Source organism: Cavia porcellus, unplaced genomic scaffold (genome assembly GCF_034190915.1).
Source record: "Cavia porcellus strain 051 isolate PalLab524CR breed Dunkin Hartley unplaced genomic scaffold, mCavPor4.1 scaffold_20, whole genome shotgun sequence".
Classification (NCBI taxonomy): domain Eukaryota; kingdom Metazoa; phylum Chordata; class Mammalia; order Rodentia; family Caviidae; genus Cavia; species Cavia porcellus.
The window spans coordinates 11,544,990-11,571,336 of NW_026947503.1; the positions used below are offsets into that span (position 1 = coordinate 11,544,990).

At 34.4% G+C, this 26,347-nt stretch overlaps 1 protein-coding gene across 1 annotated transcript in view; it reads right to left on the reverse strand.

Annotated features, from left to right (window-relative positions):
* Dok6 (docking protein 6) overlaps positions 1-26,347 on the reverse strand; it is a 457,708-nt gene that overhangs the window by 67,475 nt on the left and 363,886 nt on the right. The window contains exon 7 of the mRNA XM_003466521.4: positions 23,393-23,510. Within this exon, the coding sequence (XP_003466569.1) occupies positions 23,393-23,510 (118 nt within the window). The remainder of the gene's footprint in view (positions 1-23,392; positions 23,511-26,347) is intronic.

Consider the following 26,347-nt stretch of genomic DNA (forward strand, 5'->3'; position numbering starts at 1 on the left):
CAGTGATGTTTCAATATATAAATCAATAAACATACTACACCATTATAAATAGAGCCAAAGATAAGAATTATATAACCATCTCAAGATGCAGAAAAAGCTTTTGATAAAGTGCAACACTCATTCACAATAAGAACCCCATGGAAAATTGGAATAGATGGTATCTATTTCAATAAGATATAAGACATCTATGACAAACCAACAGCCAGCATCGTATTAAATGCTCAGAAATGGAAAACTTTCACTCTAAAATCAGGAACAAGTCAAGGATGTTCAATATCACCATACCTATACAATATAGTTCTGGAAATATTAGCCAGAGCAATCAAATGAGAGAAATAAAAGGAATAATGATATAAAAGGAAGAAGTTAAATTATCATTATTTGCAGATGACATGATACTCTATATAGAAGACCCCAAAACTCCCTTGAGAGACTTCTAGATCTAATAACCAAATTCTGTAATGTAGCTCAATAAAAAAAATCACACTGAAAAATCAATAGCAATCCTCTACACAAACAGCAAACTCACTGAGAGAGAAATAACAGAAACCACATCCCACAATAGCATCTAAAAAATGATATTCTTGGGAGTCAATCTAAAAAAGGAAGAAAAATCTACTCAGTGAAAGTTATAATACTCTGAAAAAAAGTAATTCAAGATGATTTCAGAAAGTGGAAAAGACATTTCTTATTCATGGACAGGAAGAATAAACATTATGAAACTGGCCATTCTCCCAAATTGTTAGACAGATTTAATGCAATTTCAATCAAAATACTATTAACATACAACATGACTTACAGAAGTCATTAATAAAATTCATATGGAATTAGAAGAGACCTATAATAGCAAAGGCAATTCTAGACAACAAAGGCAAGGCAGGAGGCATCACAATCCCTGACTTGAAATCATTCCATAAAGCTACTGTGATAAAATCAGCATTCTATTGGAATAAAACCCGACCTGAAGATCAATGAAATAGATTTGAAGATACAGCCAAAAATACAAATCTTATCAGTCACCTTATTTTTGGCAAAGGAGCCAAACACATTCCCTGGAAGAAAGATAACCTCTTTAATAAATGGTGCTGGAAAAAGTGGCTTTCCATATGCCAAAAACTAAAAGTAGACCCATTGCTTATCACCATGCACTAATCTCACAATGGATCGAAGATCTAAATATTACAACAGAAACACTAAATATGTTGGAAGACAAATTAGGTAGAAATTTTGAAGATAGTGATAGGCAGAGAATTCATGATCAAAAATCAGACTGCATGGGAAATTCCCAGAATTAACAACTGGGATCTTGTCTTATTAAATGTTTTTGCAAGTCAAAAGAAATCTCCAACAGAGTGAAAAGGAAACCTACAAACTGGGAAAAGTTCTTAAGTCTACTGTCCCTCAGACAAAGGGCTTCTATCCAGAATACATAAAACAGTTTTAAAAATTAGACCCTCAATATTCAAAGGCCCAATGTAGAAATGAGCAGCACCATTGGTCATTGGAGAAATGCAAATTAAAACAACACTGACATTGCATCCCACTCCTGAAACAATGGCCAGGATGAAGAAAACCACCAATAAGAAATGCTGGAGAATCTGTGGGGAAAAAGGAACTCTTCTGCACTGTTGGTGGGAGTGTAGACTGGTGCATCCACTGTCTGGAGTGGTTTCTCATAAAGCTGCAATTGGCGATCCCATTTGACCCAGCTATTTCATGCCTGGCCATATTCCCAGAAGAATTGAAAACATTATACCACAATGTTATTTGTGCACCCATGTTTAATGCAGCATGAGTTGTAATAGTCATATCTTGAAACAACACAAATGCCCATCACCTAGATAAAAAAAAAAGATGTGGTATTTTTATAACATAGAGTAGTACTCAGCTATAAAGAAGGATCACACTGAGGTTTTTTATAGGTAAATGGATGCCACTTGAGATCATATTCATAAGTGAAATAAATCAAACTCACATGTGTAAATACTGTACTGTCTCCCTAGTGTAAGAAACTGAAAGAGTAAATAGGGTACAAAATTTTCAATAAATATTGTGAAAAAGGTAAAGAACTGCTTTATGGAGAAAAATAACTCAGATTGGAAAAGGAGAAAAGAGAGACAAGAAAAGAAAAAAAGATATAAATTCATATATACACACTTGTGATAACTAAGATGATTGTACTACTAATTCTGTTCTTGCAACAAAACATTTAACCTTCTTAGGATTAGATCAATTTTGCATATTTATGTCTGGTAATCTGAGTAACTCTTTTGAAGACAACTATACAAAAAATAACCTTAGTTATGTTTCTACCCCATTGTTTTGAAAGCCCATACTATTATGTTTTGGACTTTTTGTTATGGTTATTTGTCTTTTTTGTTTCTTGTATTTCATTTTGTTTTGTTTTCTCTCTAATATACAAAGGGTAGCTTTACATGTATAGGTGTAGGTATGCCCATATCTTTTTCTAAAGAGTTTACAAGAATTGATTTTATTACATGTGATGCTATGAATAGCTAATTTGAAAAAAAATGAGACACTATTGTAGCCATTGCTGCTTTTCTATCATCTTTAAATCTAACAATGCTTTTATTCTTTGTTTTGATTGGTTTTTGTCTGTTTTTTTAAAAATTTGATTCCAATATGTGTGAAGGCACAGATAGCTATTTTGAAGGGAACAAGAGACATTATGGTAGTCACTGTTGATTGTCCTTTTCTCTGGTTTTGAAGGCCTGTAATGCTTTCATTCTTTTGCTTTGATCAGTTTTTTTTTTTTTTTTTACTATTTTGTTTCATTTGAATTCATTGTGTGTGAAGATATGGACAACTATCTCAAAGAAAACAGATATTATGATAGTCACTGTTCACTTCCTGTTGTCTTATTTTGAAATATTGTGTTGCTTGCATTTTGTTCTGATTTGCTGTTTTGTTTTGGTTTTATTCTCTTTAAAATAAAAATATATAAAATTAGATAAATCTTCCATTAACTTGAAAAACTTTGGGTGAAAACCTTTAAATATAAGCAAGAATCCTCTATCTTATGCAACTAAATATTTTACTCCCTATTATGATTTGTATCTGGATATTCCCTAAAGCCTCCTTGCAGTGGTTGATACATTGTGTCTAATTAAAGTTTAGAAGGTTAAGCTACTCAGCTGGGAGCAAGGGTTTCTACTTTGTAAACATTTTCAGTTTGATCAAGAGGAGGACACAGAAGTGGTTTGAGTGCTATAGCCTCCCAGAGGTAGAGTGGGGTGGTAGCCTGCTTACAATATAAGGAGAAGAGGCTTGTTCTATCCTCTTTTTGCTCTTGCTGCTTTTGCTGTCTTTTGAACCCTTGAAGTGTTGCCCTTGTGGTATGCTATCCAACTTTGAAGCCAGCTGACTATAGACTGAAACCTCCACAAACTGAGGTAAATAAACCTTTCCTTCCTTAATTTTGGATGTCAGATATTTTGTCCCAGCCCTGAAAGAAAAGTATCCAAGACAGAATTTAGTACCAGAAGTGGGGTTATGGCTGGGACTGTATCTGACCATGTGATTCAAGAGCCTTTGGAAATAGCTTATGGGAAGAGTTTGGAAAGGTTTGGAGATGTTGCCTAAAAGGGTAGGCTAAGTTGTTCTGTATGGCAGGTTCTGATCAGAGCCAGCATTCCAAAAGGCAGATAGGAATCATGCTGGTAAAGTCAGGCTCAGGAGGTTTCTGCTGGGAAGGACTGTACTGGCTGTTGGAGTTCAGACAATGTGTGTTATGGCTTAGCAGAAAGTTCTTTCATTTTGTTCATGTCCAGAGACTTTGCCCAAGGCTGAGATTAAGAGTGGTGGACTAATAAATCTGGCAAAGGAAAATTCAAAGTAGTCAAATGTTGAGGTAGTGGCATGGCTAAACTGTTCAGGACTTTTACCCAGATTTATGTTGTGACTCAAGAGCAAATAGGCCAGCAGAATGACTTAAAATATGAGTTTGGCCAAAAAGGAAGCTCCAGGATAGCTGTAGATTGAAAAATAGAGGTGAGGATTCTTTGATTGCTGAGAAGAAACAGTAGAATAGAAAAGGTGGCCTGAGTGGAACACAAGAAGCAGCAAGTCTCCACCCCAAAACTGCAAAAGCAAAAGACTTTGTTTTGAGGAGAAAGCCTTAAAGCACCATGTTCCAGAATGGCAGCAGCAGCTGCACCAGGTTCCAGAATGGTGGCATCATGGAGAATTTGTTCCTCAGAATCAGGTTCATGGTGCCCAAGCAGTTGAATCTTACAGCCAAGAGGAAAAAAAAAAAAAAAAAACAAAAAACAAAAAACAAAAAAAAAAAAAAAAAAAAAAAAAAACTTGGCTACTGTTCAGCTGGCAGCAGATCTCAGCTTCATTCAGGTGGCACTGGTTTTAGGTGCATGCAGAATGCAAGAATTCAGAGTTCAAAAAGGCTTCTATCCATATTTCACCAGAAGGCCTGGGAACTGTGTTCCTGAGAGGAAAATATATGAAGCTGTGCAAGTGAAGCCAAAGGTTCAGTGGAGAGCCCAGTACTCTGGCAACACTTGCAGATAGAGTAAATAACATAACATTAACATAAACAGATGTATACCAGCCTTTGAGGACCCAGGGGCAGAATGTTAAAGTTTGTATCTGGATGTCCCCTAAGGTTTCATGGGGGCAGGCCTTTCAAAGACAGCTGAATCTAAAGTTTGTGATTGATTCACTGTCTAGTGTTGGGATTAGTGGTTGTGAGTGTTACATCCTTTCCAGGGTGGGTAATCTGTGCACAGTATAAAGGAGGGAAAGAGGCTTGCTCTTCCCTTTGCCATTTTGCTCTTACTGCTTTTGGTATCTGCCACCACCATGAACTATTGCTCCTCTGCCACACCATCCTGCCTTGGAACCAGCTGATTATGGGTTGAAACCTCCACAATCTGTGAGATAAATAAGCCTTCCTACCCTAATTTTGAGCATTTTGTCCCAGCAATGTGAGAAAAGTAACCAACACACTCCCTATGCAATAGCTATGTTGTCATATTTGATAGTTTCTCAGGATTATCTTATGAATCCAATTAATTTTTATGGACCAATAAATTTTTTGATAGGAACAAAATGTAATCTAAGTAATGATTGCTAGTCATTTTCATCTAATCATATGCAGTTTTTAAAGAAGAAATTAAAATTCTGCATGCATACAAACATACTATAATATTCTATGTTAAAATAATGAAATATATTTTTTGATATTGTGATGTTATGATTGTAATTTTTATGCATATAAAAACATACAAAGTAAATAATGTTTTGCTAAGGCAAAGCTAAAAATTCCATTAAAAATAAGCCAGAATTTCATGCCTAAGAAGCACAGAACTCATATCATCAATTTTATCATGCTCATATTTATTCATCAATTTTATATAAAAAATTAAATTATAATCTGTTGTGATATTAAAGACATCAACAAAGGTTAGAAATTATTTAATATCATTTGCTAAATATTTGATATTTTAAATGCAAATTTAGAAATAAGAATATCCTAAAATTTTAGGCTCTTGGAAATAGTAACAACTGAAAGTGATGAAAAATCTAAAGGAAAATGTAATAAAAACCTCATTTTTTTCAAATAAATGTAAAATATAAATGACAGAATATTAGATTGGATATTTTTGGTTGTAAATTATCAAATATATAAACAGAGTGATTTAAAAAATCTTGACAAATGCTTTCTTAAAAATGTATAGGTCAGTTATATTTCTGAGCTTGTTGCTCTGGCCACCAAAGAATATCATCAGTATCTGCTCTAGCCAAGTGTGCTGGCCTAACACAAGTAGTAGAGCCACATATGTAATCTAGAATGTACTATTAGCCATCGTAACAGTTCCAAAGTGAGACATGAAGTTAATTTTAGTAGCATATTTTAATCCAATCTATTTAAAATATTATCAGTTCAATATAAATCAATATAAAATTATTCAGGAGATACATGTGTTCATGATATATCTTCAAATCTGGTGTATGAGTCACATGTACCATACAACTCAGTTTGGCCTTGTCACATCTCAAGTGTTCAGTAGCCACACGTGGCAGTGTATATAGGACAGCACAGTTCTGGTGCCACCTTCACTGTGGTTTGGCTGTGTTTGGAATAGGATTTCCACCAGCCACAAAATGACCACCCACTTTCTTCTTAAGCCCACGATGGGAGCAGGAATATGTCTGACTGAGCAGTAGTCTGGGATGCTGGCTTTTTTCACTGGCTCAGTCAAATATCTATTCTTGGATTCATGCTTCCAATCAAGCAGATTAAAATATGCCTGTAAAGGCTCCAACTGTGGCCATTCCTGGAATGTGGAGACTACCTATTGCTTCCAAATTTCAAATGGATCACAAGGCACACTGAGGCTAGTAAGTGAGAACCTGGGTATCCAAAGGAAGGATTTCAGTGATCTCACACCAACTTTATATTTTAAATCTCTAGGACCTGTTTTTCTGCGTTGTTAATAATAAGATTTTAATTTTTGACTGATTTAATGAAACATAACTCAAATTTTCATCTTTATACAGGTGACTCCTATAATTGTTTCTTTAGGAAGATGCATGAAGCTTTAGAAAGTTTTAGAATACATGGAATTTCCAGGCAGTTTCAGGTATTTTTCTTTTATTTCTCTTTTCTTACCTCTTCTTAGTACGTGTTTGCAGTATATGTTTACATTCTTCTTAGGGAGTGACTTTTAAGCCCTCTAGTTACCGACAGAAAAAGAGCATCTTACTTCTTTAAAACATCTACTGTCTCTTGAGTCTTCAGATTTATTCTCTCTTTACTGCAGGAAGTACAAGGCTTGGTTAACTCTTGCCTATAACAGAATAACTGTGTCATTCTTTCTTATCTATTATTTTTCCCAGGCTAATTTTATGTCGCATGTTAATAAAACTTAGAAAAAAAACCTTATTTATCTATAATGAAGTATCTCCCCTTCATCATAAAATATAACAAAATATTCATTCAAAGGTAAATGCAAATCAAGGTAGTCATCTAAGTGAAAAGATAATTTTTTCCTTTATAGATTTTCTTTAGACACAGGAAATTATTCTCTAAAATATTTATTTGCAAAAAACTAAGTAGTATAATGACTGATCATTTTTATCTGCAAAATTTAATTATTTAAATGAGTACTATAATTCATAGAATTTTCTAATTTGGGTGACACCATTTCCTTTGAGTGACACTATTTTAAAAATATTTTTATGCCTAGATTCTCAAATCATAGCTAAGACAATTATTTGTAAAATATAAAAGTATCTGTGCAGTTTCAATAGCAATGGGATACTTTTCATAAACTTTACATTGTTTTGCTTTCTCTGTGTAACAATAAGCTGAAATAATAAATAGATTTTTATGAAAAATAAAGGATGTTAATTGTAATCATTTAGCTTTGACCATAGACTACATATTTATGATGAATATTGATGAAGAAACTACAGCTGGTTTATTGCAAGTACTGGACAACTTTGCAAATAAAAGTATTCTTCCACAGGAAGTAAGGGCTGAAGTACTTTACCAATAATATAGTTTCTCCAATAAATCCAAGAAATGTCACAGGAGAAGACATCAAATAGTCAAGTTTACCAAATAAAATCTCTTTGCTATTTCTCTAAGGAAAATCTTATTTTTATAACACTGAAGGAAATGTCTGAATGTGGTAGTATTTGCCTGCAATCCCAGCACTTTGGGAGATTGAGTTAGGGGGATGGTAAATTTGAGCCCAAGTTGTGCAACTTAGCAAGACACTATCTCAATAAATAAATAAATGCATACATATAAAATAAAGGCAGAAAAATGAGAAAAATCTGAATTTACTTCCTAATGCAAAGGGAGCATTTAAGAGCATAAATTAAGTCAAAGAAAATTATTTTCTGAAAGCCTTCTCTAAGAAATCTGAAGGAACAAGCATATAATCAGAATTTGGAAATTATTCTCAGTCTTCTCCTTTGGTAGCTGAAGTATGTGCAGGTATTGCAAAGGCACAGTGTATATGATAGTTTCTGACAAATGGTTATCTGTCATCCATGTACAGAGAAAGCCATGGAGATGTCACAAGCTGAATTAAGAAACCCCGTAGCCACTACATGAGAACGTACAGTCATAGCCTGTAAATATCTGCATTTTAGTGAGTGCTGAAAATTAAGGAGACAAAATGCATAGATTTTCCTATTGTATCTATTTTCAGACATATAAAACATGATTACATGTTTTCATTTAAAATTGAACTCAACTTTATAATATTCTGATAGCAAAAATTATGATTTTCTTTAGTCCATACTAAATAGACTTATATATATAGCAGAATATATTGATTGTTCAATATCCTGTTCTAAATATAAAGCCAGAAAAATTTGCTCTGTGTTCTGAATCATAATCTTATTAATTCCTGAGTATATTTTGTGTATTTTTGAAATGTGAAAGTGGGCCCATGTTCAAATGTTCTATCATATGTACAGTTCTGCAGTCATTTGTACAATTTAGAGTACAGCATTTCTCCAATAGTGATGCAATAAATAGAGTTCTACTATTGTTTTCCACAAAAATATAAAAATGTAAAAAATATGTCAAATGTTTTAAGACAGGAAAAAAGATTAGTACAGGTTTTAAAGGTAGTTTTGTTTAATTACCAAGAAAAGCAATTGTTAAACATGAGCAAATTACCTGTGTTATCTATAGCAGCAAATTAAAGATACATATATATGTATTGTGTGTGTGTGTATATATATATATGTAGATATAGATATGAGAGAGAGACAGAGAGAGAGAGAGAGAGAGAGAGAGAGAGAGAGAGAGAGACAGAGACAGAGAGAGACAGAGACAGAGAGAGAGTCTGCTACTGCTAAATTAGCTTTCACTTTTCAGCACCCAGGACATTTCCTGTTTTACATTATCAGGGACAAACTCATTTGGAATACAAAGTCTCTCCGTGACACAATTTCTCTTATCACAAGGCAACGTAATTACATGAATTTAATAAATAGCAAGCATACCAGTGCTGAAGTTTCTTGCCAGAAACAGATTACTTTTGGTACAGTTCTATAAAGCCTCACGAAGCACTGCCCTAGGTGGCCACAGAAAGGGGTGAAGATATTTCCACTTTTTTTTTTTTTTTTGGTTACTTCCTTCATAATCCTAAATATTAATGTTTTTAAGCTAAAATTTTTGATTTTTCTTCTTCAGTCATAAACTTTCTTCCTAATAAAAGAACATACAATTTAGTATTTTGAACTACTCCCTCCTTTCCTTATATACTTTTGTTCTCTTCATCTTTAGAATGATTATAATATAAATAAATATTTATTTATTTATTTATTTATTGAGTGTCAGGGATCAAACTCACAACTTCCCACTTGCTAGGCAGGCAGGTGCTTGTGCCACTGGGCTAAATCCCAGGCCAATATAATATTTTTAAAGCAGTATTTAGCATTTGTATTTATATCATCAATGTGATTATTTGTGCCAAATATGTAGTTTATAATGACTTCAAGTTTGGTTTTCCTCAAACTTTTGACTTCAATTATTACTTTGTTTGTTTGCATGGCTTTATTGTATTTTTGCTTCTGTTTCTTACAGGCTAGATTTTTTTAGACAGTTATTTGTTAGAGCCTCTGTTTTCTGTATAAGGGTTTCTGCAAATATTTGCTGATCACTAACTGGCCATCTGCTTCACGTCTCAATGCACCTTGGTATCTGTTTCTCACCAAACCTGAGCTAAGAGTAGAATTTCTACTCTTTCAGGAGAGTTTCTGATCATATATTTCTGTCTATCTTGTTTTCGGTACCGGGAATCAAACTCCTGACCTTGCACTTGCCAGGTAGGAACTGTGCTACTCAGCCATATTTCCAGCCCCCTGATGATCATATATCTTATACTTCTTTATGTTAGAAGCATAAATGTTAAATTGCTATTTACACACACACACACACACACACACACTCTTTTCACTTTTGGGATACATTTTATTGATACTTTATCAACCCTCATTATTTCTGTCTTTGGGGGGTTGTTTTTAAATTTATGAATGCTTTTATTCTAGTTCAGGGAACTGAATTAACAGCTTAAACATGCTAAGTATGTTCAGTATTTAGCCTGAGCTACACTCCCACCCAAAGTTCTCTCTTCTTCATTTATGTTAAAGTTGCTACAGGCTATTTTCAGCGATAATTATTCTGGACTCCAATGCTTAAAAACAGTTTTATTTGTGGGAAGGTTTATTATGATTTTCAACTTAATTTGCTGAGCCCATTTTATAACCTTACCATTTTCTTCTCTATTTGTAGATGTCTTGTAAGTGTTTTGACTTGTTCTTTAGAGAGTACATACATTCAATGCATTTTGTTGCATTTTAAGTGTTTTGACTTGTTCTTTAGAGAGTACATACATTCAATGCATTTTGTTGCATTTTCTCAATGCATAAAATACTCTCAAATTTTTTCAACATTTTCTGTGTTGATTTTTAGTGTCTGCAAGCAGATGCCACATTGAAACTTCCTTGGTTATATTTTGCTATTGGATAGGTCAGTTTTCTCTATACTTGATACTTCTGCTGTGTGGGGAAGGATGAGAGATAGGGAATATACACCAGCAATTGGAAACATTTGCTCTGCACTTCTGCTGACCAAATGGAGTGGTCCTTGGTAACTGAAGGACCAGTGTGAAGGTGCTGGGTAAAGCTTCCATGACTTCTAAGCTGTGATTAATTAGTCCTGCCATTCAACGGTCTCTAGTCTAGTTTTCAAGGCTCCTTTTCTTTGTTTCTCTAACTCATTCCAGGTAGTTACTATGCCCAAGAGTCTGAGATTCAGAAAAATTAGGATGGTGCATGTTAAAGAGTAGATTTTAAATCCCCAAAAGGCCTGTATGTTGAAGGCTTTATTGCCAGGGAGGTGCTATTTGGAGGTGGAGGAACATTTCAGAGGTGAATCAAGCTAGAGGGAGGTCTTTTGTTCACTGGAGGCACATGAGATCTCAGCCTCTGCTTCTTTCCCTCTGCTCTTTCCTCTGTCTAACGCCCATCATCACATCTTGCCACAGGACCAAAGCAATGGGCCTACTGACCATAGATTAGAACTTCCTAGACCATTAATTAAAATAAACTATTTTTATTAAGTTGCCTATCTCAGGTATTTGCCATAATGATAAAGCACTGACTAATACAGCATGTCAGCCATTTATCCCAGCTGGCCTGTCTGCCATTGCACCTGGCATGCCCAGGTATGTTTATAGAGAGAGGCTCTTCCTTACTTCTCAGTTACGTAAGGACAGGTGGTGCTTGGAGCTACACATTCTGGAGACGATGCTCCTGCTCCCTGAATCTCTGACTTTGTTTCTCTTCTTCCCTATGGCTTTATTTTTCTCTCTTCTTTGTGAGCTATCACATTTTCTTAAAAATACATCCTATCAACAAGATTCTGGGTGCATTTCAGGAAATATGTACCTTGTACACATGCTGCAGAGGTGTGCTTCAGTTCACAGTCTCCTCCACTATAACGTTGCACGGATTTTACACTATGTAGAAGTCTTAAGTCTAACAATTAAAATTTTGTTTCTGATGCTTGTCAGAGGGATAATTTTCTTTCCTTGTTTGAATGTCATTTCTTTATTTTGGTTAATTTCACATTAAGCTGAGGGTTTACAATTTGAGTTTTTAAAAGAATAATAATGGAATCAGAATAGATATTGTGAAATACGGAGAACTTGTTCAAAAAGAAAACAAAAATAGGGAGGGGAGGATAAAGTAAGGAAAAGAAAGAAAAAATGAGAAAAGTTGGATGAAATGGAACCAAAGCTTTGTGAATGGGGAGGTGAAGGGGATTTACAAAGAGGGGATGAGACAGGGAAAATCTGTATCACGTACAGCTACAAATTCCCTTTACTGAATGTGGTCATTATGGACACCTAAACTGTACCGATAAACTTTTTCTAAAAGAGGGTTAAATTAAACAGAACAAAATGGATCATAAGACAACAATGCAACAGACACAGATTTCAAAGAAAGACCACTGGAGATCTTCACTGTCTATCACATTGTCTCTTGTTTTCTTCCAAATAGTTGTCCACATCTTCACATACAATGAATTCATACAAAACAAAATAGTATAGAACTGATCAGAACAGGATGATGAAGACATTTTAGGTCTTCAAGACCAGACAATAAGGAAGTCAACAATGGCTGCCATAATGTCTCTCATTCTCTTCAACATAGCTGTCCATTACCTTCATGCATGTTGAAATTAAACAAAACAAAACATACTGAAATCTCTCTGAACAAATAATAATAGTATTACTGGATTTCACATCATGACACTACGGAATCATCACTGGGTACCTTAGTGTCTCTTTTTCTTCAAAGTGGCTGTTTATTTCATCATGCATTATATTATCGATTCTCATAAACTTTTTAGAAGTTCTATGCATGCTTTACTCTGTAAAAGCATGTAAAGCTGTGCATGCATGAGCCTGTACATGTATACCTATCCTTTCTCTATTAAAGGAAAAAAAAAAGAACAAACCAAGGCAAAACAAAAGAAATTCCTAGAAAACATGAAATGAAAAAGATACAAACAACAATAGCAAAGAGCCCAGAACACTGACAGTATAGGCCTTCAAAACAAGGTGGGATGAGTATAGCTGGGGTTGTTACTTTACATAATGATCTTCAAAGAGTTCCTCTGATCACTATTGGATAATACACACAATTGTTCCAATCATGTGAATGTTAACTATTTTGTTCCAAGAATTTAAAGAGTTTGTAGCACAATCATCATAGCTATCCCATGTGTTTATATAATTTTAGACATTTTTCTTTTTCCCTTCCTTTTTCTTTTTCCTCATTTTCCCTGAGATATTATTTTTCCCCTTTAAGCAGATTCTTATTCTTGCTTTCCATCATCCAAAGTGCAGTGCTCACTGTTCTGCATACACTTCAGTTATTCCTGTCTTCTATTATGCCAAGCTCACTGCTGTCTGACACTGCTATCTGGACCTGTGGTTTCTTCCATCAAGCCTATCTCATTTGCTATTTGAACCTCAAAGATAGCACTTTTTAAATACAGATAGCCAAAATTCTTTATAAGGTAGCAAAAGGCTTTATGGTAACCATTGTTGATTACCTTGTATTCTGTTTTTACATCATGTACTATATCCATCCTTTGTTTTGACTGACTCTGCTTTGTTTTGTCACATTTAGTTTTATTCTCTTCCAAAAAAAGTAATAAGAACTGTGGGAATAATAAAACCCAAAATGTGTAATTGTTATTGTTAAAAAGAGAAGAAAAGAAAGTGCTCTACAGGATACAACTGCAAGTATGTTTAGGTGTGTAAGATAGATGACCATATTACTAAGTTTTTGTTGGATCATTGAACAGAGCTGTTTGCAGTCTCACTGTTTGAATGTCCACTTTGCATGCTTTAATTTTGTAACTTGAACAACTATTTCTAGGATGACAATATGTAATCTATTAACTAGTGATTTCTTACTGTTTATTTTTTTGAAATTCTGTATTACTTGTACCCTTTTGCTGTTTTTTTCTTTAAATAAAATTTAAAAACGATAGATAGCCAAGGCATTGCTTTGTAATTTGACATGCTTTCTTCATCACATTCATCAATGTCTGAAATTATTTTTACTTTCTCTATATACTTTTATGATATTTTATTACAGTTGAGGAAACACCCTGTTTCTCTTCTTTACCTTTAAAGTACCCAACTACCTAGAAATAGCAATATAACAATCCATATTTGCTGAATGAACGAATAAATAAGCAAATCTGCCATGATTAGTTCTATGCCTGCCATTCTTACAATGCTGTTGCACACACTGGGATAGAGATCACACCACTTCTGTATCCTATAAATAATATAAACATAACACAGCTCAATACACTTTGAAAAAAACTCCATTCTACTTCTATAAATATTGGTATAATTAAAGACTAAACAGAAAGGTATTTATTGGAAAATGTTTATAATAGTAAAAAGCAGGAAATAACAAACATCATCAAGTTGAACAATAAAGCAACAGTTAAATAAATTAGCATTTTGCATTCTAATACTATGGAGCCCTCAACTGGCACAGTTTAGACTTTCTTCCTAATATAAAATTCAATTTAGAAACGCAGGAAGGAAATAAATATGATCTTAATTTCGTAAGTGAATTTGTTCTCAATCTCTTTTCATCTATTTATCCACACCTACACTGTAAATGGTTAACAATATGTTACATTTAAGATTGGTTTTCTTTATTTTTAAATGCATATTTGCTTCATGTCTTGAGTTTTTAACTGAGGTAATGTTTAGTTTGCAAATTATTATCAGTTTCAGTTAAATTTCACCTGTTTATCCCTTGGAAGTTTGTCAGATCTTTCAGAAATCACACTGCCTTATGTTAGAAAAATCATTTTTCAGTGGGGGATACAAAATGATTTATTTAAGAGTAATTCAAGTTGACTTCAAAGGGTGCCTGCACTTTTCCTATGGAAGCACTTTTTCAAGTGCTTATAGCACTGGTGCCTGAAGAAAGCAAAACAGATTCCATCAGGAGGGAAGGGTATGGAATGAAGAGGATTTGCAGGCTGGAAAGCAATTTTGGAGTCTTCAAAATAAGACACTTTTAACGAATTTGTAATGAGTGAGGAACATATTTGAATTTGCTGTAAAGCTTAGTTAAAAGCTTGAAAGAAAATGAAAACGGTAACCCCTAAGAGTTAAACCAGATAATTTACATATGCCACATGCTTCAAATTGTACCACAGAAAGAGCAAAGTTGTTATATGCAATTTTTAAAAGCAGTGCCCAAACCATACAGAACTTCTCTTTAAATGCTGAGGATTTTCCACAAATTGTTTAAACGGTTTCCATCTGGGTCATCTGATTTAAAGCACATTTGAGAATGGCTGTTACTGCATTTCAGAGAAATAACTCTGGTAAACCTTGATTACAGTTCAGAGAGAATGTACCCAGGCAGAAGGATAGAGACTATAAATGTTTTATGCCATCTTGGTCTAAACTGTCACCCTGCAGTTAGCTACATAATAGCAAACACGCTGGAAAATCAAGTCTGCCTGGATTGATAACGCCAGTCTTCATTCTGGGATGTTATTTCACGTTTCTGTACCTCAGTTTTCTTACTTGTAGCATGGGGACAATAAATCCATTCATTTGAAGTAATTGTGGGGAAGATTACACATCATGACACACTGTAAAGTGACCAAAATATGTGAGGTAGGTTGACAGTGCATGAAAACTGAATCCATAGCTATCTACCATTACAGCAATTGGTGGGGTTTAAGAGATTTTATTGGTGATATTACCTAGCATGACATCTAATAATAGATTATTAATAGATTATTTAATAAAATATCTTTCTCCTTCCTACAAAGAATTTTCAAATGTCACATTTCTCTAATTGCTATCTAGAGCCACTTGTGTGAAACCAGGTCAGTGGTCTCCTCACTTCTACCCATTTGCTGAGTGGAGAGCGTCCAGGTGGTTAAACAAAGTGAGTAACTGAAATTACTTAAATAGGAGGAGGTTACTAACTCTGAGTGACTTCACAAGGACACATACAGCACTGAAAACGAGGTAACAGATTAGGAATGAACATTACATTGTGATTTATGTCTTTATCTCCTTCAATTTATTTAACACACACCAAGGAAGCTGTAACATTAATGCAGAGAAATGCTCAAATAATAAAACTAACCACACTGTAATTTGGTTTTTCTTTTTTAAAAATGTGGGCTGTTTGAATAATAAAACAAGGTTAAATTATTAATATCAAGAGTTTTAGTGAATTTTAAAATATTTTATAAAGATTATTAATGAATGATAAATGATTCTCCAAGAAAAGTTTTGACTAATTAATTAGAAGGGTGCTTTTTAAAGTTATAGATACAACTACAGGGTGTTCTTCTGTTTGAAGACACAGAATTTTAAAAGAGGTATGATCGGGCCAAGAACAATGGCAAGTCTTCAGAAGTACACCAGATGGTCAGCTTTCTAAATTTATTTGAAGGAATGGAATTTTCTGATGAAAGGGAAAAGAAGTATCATTTCTATTATTGAGTCTGATTGTCAGTAAAAATTCTATGCAAGCTGCATATGGTGCAACAGAGTTGTAATCCTTCTCGGAGGTCAAGGCAGGAGAATCACCAAGTTTAAGCACAACCTGAGAGAGTCAGCAATTTAGTGAGACCCTGAAGAGATTTAAAAAGAAAGAAAGAAAGAAAGAAAGAAAGAAAGAAAGAAAAGGGCTGGAGATTTAGTTCGGGACGAGTTTCCTGGATTCAATATCCAGTATTTCACCCACATAAAAGTTTGGTTCACAATTTCTTTTTTTTTAAATCATTGAACACGTGTTAAAGACATATGTGTCTCAATAGTTTTAAATTTTATAGATACTGTGTCTTTGACAGACTTACAATTTGATATTAAACTTTCCTTTCTAATATTATGAATGTTAAAACAAATGCTCTAAGATCCCTATCAAACCAACATAAATATGTCAATGCTAACTGGCAACAAAATGTATAAGAATTCTATTCCTTCTGAATTAGGTACCATTAATTAACACTTACATACATGGTTTTAATTATTAACATTACTGTATTACTTCCTACACAAACTTATATAACCATACTTCTAATTTCTGAAATACTGTACTAGGATGTTTGAAGTTTGAAGCAGCCAACTTTCAGTTACTATTTATGATTATCAGGAAAGTAAGAAAGTTGGTAGAAGTCCTTTAAAGGACACAGCAAGGCTCACATCTCTACCAGCTCTTCTGTTAAACCTATACCTACTCTACGTCTTTTCTGACCAGTATACTTTATGAGAATGCTGATTTCCTGATACATCTTATCTTTTCTTCTTCTCAATCAGTGAAGTGTACCAGTTTCTGCTCACAAAAGAAAATGAAAGAGAAATTATATGAAATACAGTTAGTAAGCCTATAACTAGAGATAAATTGTGTCTGGTTGAAGAGCTAGAGGGATACATGAGGTTAAAAAATAGTCTAGAAACAGAAGTCGGGGAACAAAAGACCATTGAACATTCTCCTTTAGGTTTCTCTGCATAGTTTATAATTTGTGAAGCTTAGGCTTATAGGTAGCTTTTTGAAGGAGGGGATGTCTTGTAAAATAGAAATAAGCTAAGAGCTTCTCTTTTCCCTCTGTGTGTGCACTACAAAAACACCTGAGCACGTTTGTATTAACTTCTACCCATGTAAATATCTGTATTAATTATCTGTTTATTTAGTCTTCAATTAATGTTATGTACTATTGTTATTTCTTTCTGAAATAAACTTAATATACATTTTCCCATAAAATTTAAGCAATTTAGGACTTAATGTGTTACCTCTTATATTTAAATAATCCAGCGGGAGAAGTTTAATTGAGAAGAATTAAGTAGAGAAACTCAATATAAATTTTAATTGCAAGTTCGAATTAAAGAGCAAAGAATTTATTTAATAAAACCATGAGTGAATTATACTAATCCCACATAAGCTCTGGAGAGTTTTAATCTTTTATCTTTCAGTAATTACTGTTACATGTCTGGTAAAAATGATTAAATGGCTGAGTTGGTTTATTCATACTGTGAGCCATCTTCAGAATTGCTTTGGGCTATGTCAGGAGAACTTACTGTACAGTCTAATTCCTGCTGCTCACCTCTGGCTTAGCCAGTAAAATATACCGTGTGAGAGAATAAACACAGTTGGATTTGGCTGAAACAAAACTAGTTCACTCTGGGAGACAGGCTAGTGCCCACGGAGGAAGAATGTTCTCTGAAAGGATTCTCAGCATCCAGGGTAAGCTGACGAGCTGGGGGTGCAGGGAGTGGGCAGGTGAGGGGGATAGCAGCCCCTCTCCTGCACGGACTGAGCTGAATACAACCGTCTGGTCTGGTCTAGTTGTCTGTTTAGAGCTGCTAGTTTCCCTAAGGCCTCCTGGAAACCTTGGAGCAAGTGCTTTTTCTTTTGAGGGTGCTGTGTCTTACATTCATTGTTGGGTAGGAAAACAATAAATAAGGACTGAGTATTTATCTTACAGTAAAAACAGCATGAAGGTATATTTTAGATTTAATTTCTATAGAATTTTAAAGCTAGAAAATATTTCTTAAAGTGATCAGGCAAAATGCCTCACTCAAGTGGGAACTATACTACTGTTCTAACATGGATACTAGAATAAACTGCCGTGGGATAGCATACCCACTGCCATGGAAAGGAAGTTCTTAGGAGGAATGTAATTTACTCTAATATATAGACAATCATTGATAATTATTAATATATCATTTAACCAACATGGAAAATACTATTATTGTCACTTTAAGATGAATAAAATGAAGCCTATACAGAGAGGATAACTAGATTTTCTGAAGTCCCAGGCCTTAGCAGTGGTCGAGGGAAAGCAGTATTTGACCCTGGTTTATCTGACTCCAAAATTCAGGACCTTCATCTCTGTAGCTGATGCTTCTTCACACCAATCAAGCCTCCAATTAGGCTGAGCCCTAAGGAATATTCATTCACGAAGTTACTATATTATAATCCAATGGAAAAACCAGGTTTTTAAAAAATATGTTAATAGAAGAAATCTATGTATAAATGTCTAGTGGAACAAAGAAGAAGGAGAGATTACTTTTGACTGCAGTAGACAAGATAGTTCCCATAGTGGAAATATTTTGTGCATTTTTATGGTGTTTATTTTGGGGAGCAACTGACTTATTTATCTCCAATAAGTGATATCCAGGGAAACATATTTTGCTTTGGTTTACCCCTGTGAAGGTAAAGATATGCAATAATTGTCCATGAATATGGTTTAACAGATGGAAAATGTTGCTTTTAGAAAAAGTCTCATATTTCTGAAGGCTGTTGCCAGATCGCCAGGAGCAGCCTCGTACCTTACGGAGAATGTGTGATGTATTTGGCAATTTGCAATTGCTGCGACTGAGTCACCTGAAAATGTGTATCTCAAATACTGATAAAACGGTTGCTTGAATTTATGCAGTCTCCTTGTTAAAACTGTTGCAACTTTCTGCATTTTTTTTATTTGCTCGAGGCTTGTATTAACTTTGCAATCTGGCAAATTTGTAGTAAAAAGTCTAAGAAAATTTCAATGAAATACTTTATGTGCAAGTCAAACTGTCATGAATGGACAGTAAAGGAGGATAGATCGAAGCTGAACAAAGAATAAGATAAAGGGAGTTTACCTCCCTTATCTATGGCAGAACTCTGTTCAATGTTTTCTGAAGGTTATCTCAATTCTAATTGCCTGTCTTCACCTTGTCTTTCTGAGAAACCACAGCCACAGGTGTCTTTTCTATGTGCATCAAATGCATTCTGTGTAATCAGGTAAGCTTCAGTGCTGGCACTGGTCATCCACAGATTAAATACAGGTGTATACGTAATAGATGGAGTAGAGTGGAGTCCATATGTGTATCTACACAGTTCAGAGCTGGCATTTGGATATTAATTGGTGTTAATGAAAGCAGAAGTCCCACAGCTACCACTTGTACAGGTGTCCACTCAGTCATCTTTGGTCCAAAGAATGGAGTGTTTCAGCTATTCAAAAATGAATGGAAGTATGTATATCCCACTTAATTTTGTGTGAAAAAGATAAGAGATTACATGTGTCAGGGAAAATTTAAGAACAGTACACAATCCATAAATCCACTCATTTGGGACCATTTTTAGCTTCCATTTTCACTATTACACGTTATTGAAGAAGAATGAATCCCATGAGGAAGGTAGCAAGTGAAAAGGGATAGAAACTGAGTATGTGAGATCCAGTCCTATGCTTATAAAATAAATACAAGCAAGAGCAAGTATCTGTGGTCAGTAAAGATGACCCTGAAGCACACAGCAGATATAATCATGCACAAAAGAATCATGAACGGGCTGCATGAGGGATGAGACACAACTCCTGAGACCCCCACCCACTTCACAGAGGAAATGGTACTGATGTCATTGCCTTTCTGTGTCCTTCAGAATGCACTGTTACTTATATTCTGCATGCAAGAAAGATTCACTGTCTGTACTACACCTGGTACCATTGATAATTTTTACTAATTTGATTTGTCATTTTTATCAAATGCTTTTGTCAATTCCATAAATCCTGATTTAAAGAGTCCATAATTAAGTCCATCATCCAAACATGTTAAATGATATTTCAAAGTCAAGATGAGAGTCCAGAAGAAAAGCTCAGTAATCTGACTTCCCTGTTTATGCTTCTTTGCTCTCTGTCTGTCTTTCTGTCTGTCTGTCTGTCTGTCTGTGTCATCCTGACGCTCTCAACACATCTCAACACATTTCTTAAAGTTTTTAAAATAAAGTCACATTTTTATTAGGATTAAACAAATGTCAGGTTTTTAAATGTTTACTTCTGAGGTGAGATTTCAATATCATATATTCTTTCCTTTAATGGTTTAGGTTTCCTTCAGTCTAAGATGCCATCCTTTGTATGTATGTAACTTAAACATTTTCTACATATGCACAGGAAGTGTGAGACATATAAATAGCAAATTATATTCTAACACAAATCAATCACCCAGTTATCTGATGAAAAGAGAGAAAAGCAATCTCTACCATTTCTTTAAGAAGAGGTAGCGTAACTCAAACTTGGTTTCGGGTGGAGAACATAAGCAGTAACTGCCTAGCGCCTAGGAGAGCAGAAGTGAAATGATTCCCCTTCTAACTCTTTTGACACAGACTCCTAGAATACAACGAGGAAACTATGGTAGTTTTTTCTTTCAGAGCACCCTTCTGGGAGTGGCATGGAGAAATCAGGGCAATTCCACGCCATTTATTCTCTAGTCATTAAAGTGGATGCTGTCTCGCACTTTTGACATACCTGTCTATGAAAGTGCATCCAGCACCGCAGGACAGAAATGAATACAGCAAAAGTGAGTTAAGCGTGAAGTTTGGAGAATGACAGGCAATTAAATTTATAGGAAAGTCTGAATATGGATTTATTTTCATGCCATGAATTCTTTAAGTTCAAAGTCATGCGCTGCTTATTAATGAATTCTAATCTATTAAACTTTAAGAAGATAGCTGGTCTTCCTTATTTTCTGAATGAAAGCATGCTGGATTTAATTCATATTTACTTCAGCTTCACAGTCAGAATGTAACAAAATGATGATAAAATTCTAAAGATTTGTGTTTTTCAAAGTTACCTGCAGCTTTCTTGATGATATAACACTCATACTGCCTGATTATCTATCTATCTATCTATCTATCTATCTATCTATCTATCTTCTACCTATCTGGATATCTACGTATTTTCCACATTTATACCATAAAAATAAATGAAGAGTAACAAAAAGTAAAATGAATTGCACTAATAATAAAGCAATAGAAAAAGTCAACCCAAATTACAGTGAAATGTCATTTACAGACTATCTTCTGTATCTATTTGATTTACGGTAACTAGGTTAATCAATGCAAATTTTTTGTTACACATAAAAAACATTAATCAACAAAGGAAACTGCTATTGAGGCCATGCAAATAAATTATTCACTGTAATTGATAAATCATTTCAAGACCTAACTTAACTGGCAATTAATATTAGTATAATAATTCGTACATTATTCAAATCAGTTATTGTATCCATTTTATTATGTAAATCAATAGTGCCTGCAAGTAGCCCATAGCAACATTTCAAGATATTTCAATGAAACCTTATGGGTCTTTTTGGATAAATGTGAAATTATTTCTGAAACTGCATATCAGGACACCGTCTCCCTTCAGAGAAAAGTTTTTCTTTTCTGCTGCCATAAAGAAAACCATATTTTATAGACCACTGACAAAAATCAAAGCTTTTACTGTATCACTTTTCAACTCACTCTCAGCTATTTGTACTAATCTCCCATTTTTCACTATACACTTGATATTTTAAATTTTTCATTTAAAAGCTCATGTTAGTTTTCCCAAGTGATATTGGTATTTCCACCTATATGTTTAAGTATAGATGACCAATTGTTATAAGTATATTTTATAATTCTAATCACAGGAAAGAGAAAGCTAAGTTTTATAACACTTCTTCAGTATGTGGTCCATGGCATGAAGGGAAGACAGAGAAACTTGTCTCCTCTTTCGAGTTCCTGAAATTGTCAAACCAGTCCTCTGGTCCACAGTCTATTAAATATTTTCTCATAAAGGTAGATAATACAAAAACCCTGAATCTTAAATATAGGTAGTTGGGTTGACTGAAAAAGGCCAATTAAAGGGAAAAATTAAATGACCACTTAATATATAAAATGCACTTGCTTTCAGTAACTGACTGTAACCTCACTTTCTTACGTGATAGATGTTTCACCATGTAATTCTCACTGATCAAATTCAATGAGTCTAGCTTGAAACCCTGGGAACAAAATTGATATAAAAATCATTATTTCAATTTGTTTGAAATAGAATTTTTGGTTGAAACATTTAGGGCTGTTAATATTAGCACGTACTAAACTATGAAAAGGTAAAGTATTCTGAATATCGCACGGTGCTAAAAGTCACCAGGGTCATTCTCTCACCTGGTATTCACTGCAGGCCTCTTAAATTCGGGACCACAGTGCTTAATAAATGTGTATTATACATTACACAAGTAAATGTTTCTCCTGTGTGTGTCAGCCTTCTCTCTTTTTTTTTTTCTTCTGCCAATATGGCTGAGTAGGTAGTCAATTGTTTGTAGCTGAATATTTTATTCAAACAATAAAACTATTCATTTTAAAACAAAAGAGAAGAAATAAGACAGCGGCTGACATGAGACTTCTGCGGCTGTCTTTCTGATACCTGCTATCTATTAATTGCTTTTTTCTGTGAGCCATTCCCATGGTAGTTAACCAGTCATTTCATTAGAAAAAAATATGGAAGGTAAAGTATTTATTTACACTTGGCCTCTTGCTCCTTTTACCATTTCCAAAGGTTTTCTATATCATGACTTTGGCTTAGTCTTAAAACTTCTGTTGATAGGTTTACGTAGTATTTTCATTATTGGGCTTGGAGTCAGCTTCTGAACCCATACTTAATCCTATTAAAGAAAAAAAGATGCTAAACAATAAATCCTTTGTAAAACTCAGCATGAAACATACCCAAGAATTAGCTTTTAGCTTCTGAAAATGTGCTTTGTATAATGCTTTAATAAAGGTCTTGAACCAAATTGGGTCCTTAGCCCTCACAGTAACTTTTAGAATAATTTTACAAGCATATGAAAGGTTAGCTGTCAAAAGGCCTCTATCAATCTCAGAGGTCCCACTGTGGCAGTGAGAGCTGCTTACGGAAACGGAGGAAAAGCAAGCAATGCAGATACAAAGTGACTTGTGCAACTCCTGGTCCACCTGAAGGAAGCCAGTGGCAGGTGGTGCTGCTCCTTACTGCAGAGCTACTTGCCTTGCAAACTGTAGATCTCGCCCACGCTGTTCTGACGAGTAATGTGATGCCAGTAGGCACTACGAGGAAGGGAGATGGATTTGGATAACGTCATTGGTTCAGTCAAGCTTGTCTGAAGCTAAAAAGAAAAAAAAAAAAAAAAGTCTTAGGCTTATTGAAAAATATTACACTCAAATCTGCTCTTTTAAATGAGGATTGACTGTGTGCAACTGTTTTAAAATATAATTGTCACTCAAAAAAAGTGAGATGAGCACTTATAAATAATTTAACCATTAAGAAGGCAACAAGACGGTCCTGCTAATTCCAAGGAAAATGGCGATAACTTTGAGTCAATGAGGAATGCTGGCAGAATCCAACAGAATCGTATTTCTCTAGGAAAATTTATTTCCATTCGTATAGACAAGGTTTTCTTGCCTTAATCTTAGTGCTGTATAACTTTTTAAATGATAAAATAACTTAAAAATGAAGCTGCGAGTCTCTTCAGAGTTGGATATCACAGCATAAGACACACATTATTCTTTTTTAATCATTTCAGTCTGTTTTGGAAACCTCCTCCAACCTTTGTAATGCTTGCTTTTCTCAAATATATTTTTCACTTGGCTGGGTGCTAGGATCTTGCGCATATTAAATACAGTTTTTTTTTTTCTGAGATAAGAGGGGCAACATCTTATTTGAAATGTATGGTTAGCTGAAGAGATCCAAACCATATTACATTATGTGCTAAGGTATATGATTAATTCAAAGAAAACAGTAGTTTCTATTACAATTTTAAGAAAAAAATTATTTCAATTGATTCATACCAGGTTTTAATAAACACACAGAAATAGTGTTATCTGATCTTCATACACATTTTTTTCTGGTACAGCATCAGCTAACATTGTCTTTTTGACAGAAATGTGAATTCTCTCACCAATAAAATCTCATCCTTCCTTAAAGCTTGACTTGACTGTGTCTATCACAGTGACTACCCAGTCCTCCCTCAGATTGTCACACACTCTCCTGGGCTTGGCTTCTGTCCCTTCTACTTTTCACAGAAGACTGAGGTCAGGGAGGTGTGGATATGTTGTACCAGACTTTTTAAATCCACATAAGAGGATTTCAGATTTTAATAGATGTATGCTACAGCCTTTGAACATATTTAATTGATTTTATTTTTTCTAGTGACAAGACATTTTCAGAAGAAAATGCCACTCAGTCTATTTAAATTTAGAGTCATCAAAGTTATTTTTAAAGACAGCTCCAAAAAACAATACTGCAACCAATTTGTATACTTCTGAAAATTGATATATTTCAAAATTTTCTCTTTATTTCATAAACGGGTACACTATCCACATCCACACATTGCGTGCATGTATGAGGCGTGGAGAAGACAAATATCTATCAGAATAGAGCAGAGGTTTCAGAATCTTTGAGATACTTGTTAACCAAGCACATTTCTAGTTTGTTCCTAGCCCTAAGTGTTGGAGAATATCTGTGCACAAGTTACCCAAGTTAAGAGCACTTCTGATAGTCTCATATAGACTACAGTTTGTCCCCCAGAACTGTATAAGAATAGAGACATTTTTAAAGGTGTTTTTGGGAGAAAAGGTCTTTCTATTTTGAAGTCAATTTCCAATATGAGGCAAAAAACTTCATTAAATGCCTACTTGTTTAATTTGGGTCAGCAGTGCCCATTAACAGCATCAATTAATCTGTGAAATGAATCTGATATTAATCACAGTTTTGTATATCATTTAAATTTTATTCTTAAATCATTTTTGTATATAGTTTAAATTTTATTCTTAAATCTATGGTAACCTGTTTATCCAATAAAAAACTTTTTCAAAATGATGAAAGTGATTTTCCTTCTATTTTCTTCATTCTGGGAAACATTTTTCCCTCCCAAAATGGTCAGTCGGTATTAAGAATCATGGAAACACAATAAACATATTTTGATTTCTGGAGTCAAATAATTGGAAGCCACTAGAGAATAATTCCATCCATTTCATTTCTATCTGAGCCACCCAATATTATTTGATATCTCACATTTCTTTAGTTCCCTTTCTTCACTGTTGTCAAGTCCTGGCATGCCTTTAACAGTATCTGTTTCTTTATTTGCTTCTTGGTTTTCTCTATATTTTACTTTTATATTTCATTGCAAAAACAGGAAAAGGAAAATCTGTGTTCAAAACCTGATTACAGATTTCCATAATCATGAAATCTGCAATTAGGAATTCTGTGAAGATTATAGAAGTTTTACAGATCTTATCCAGATGTCTAGGTGTGTTCCTCAAAATTATGGAGTCCACTTTCCATTCATCTCTATGTCTCAAGAACTGCTAAGAACCTGTGTCCCCCCTCACCACATCTCATGTTAAAGCCTTGCATCTCAGTGTGACTACACCGGGAGATAGCCCCTGACAAAGTAAGTGTACACGAGGTTGTAACATTGAGATCCTCATTCAACTTCATGATGTCTTTATAGGAAACGGATGAGACCTGAAGGATTCACGTGCTCACAGAAAATGCCATGAAAACATACAACATGAAAATGGCTACCTGTGTGCCAAGGAGAAACCAATCTCTGGAATTATATGATAACATGTTGCTATTGATTAAGCCACTTGCCTTGTGGTATTTTGTTTTGGCAGTTTTAAAAGAATAATAAAAGTACTCCATATCCTAGATAAGATAATAAAGTGTGTAGACTCTACCTGATTTGTCCAATAATTTTTTTTTTCTTTTGGTACTGGGGATCAGAACTAACAATGTTGCACTTGCAAGGCAGGTGCACTTATGCCAATGAGCTAAATCTCCAGTCCTTCTCCAGTAACTTTTAATTTGTCTACTAACTTTAAACTACGTGTTATGAATTGACCTTTATGGTTGGCAAAATGACACAGTGTGACAATAGTTCAAGTACTTTTATTAGACAATTTCGTTGGTTCTAATTTTAGGTTCTTAATATAATTTTAT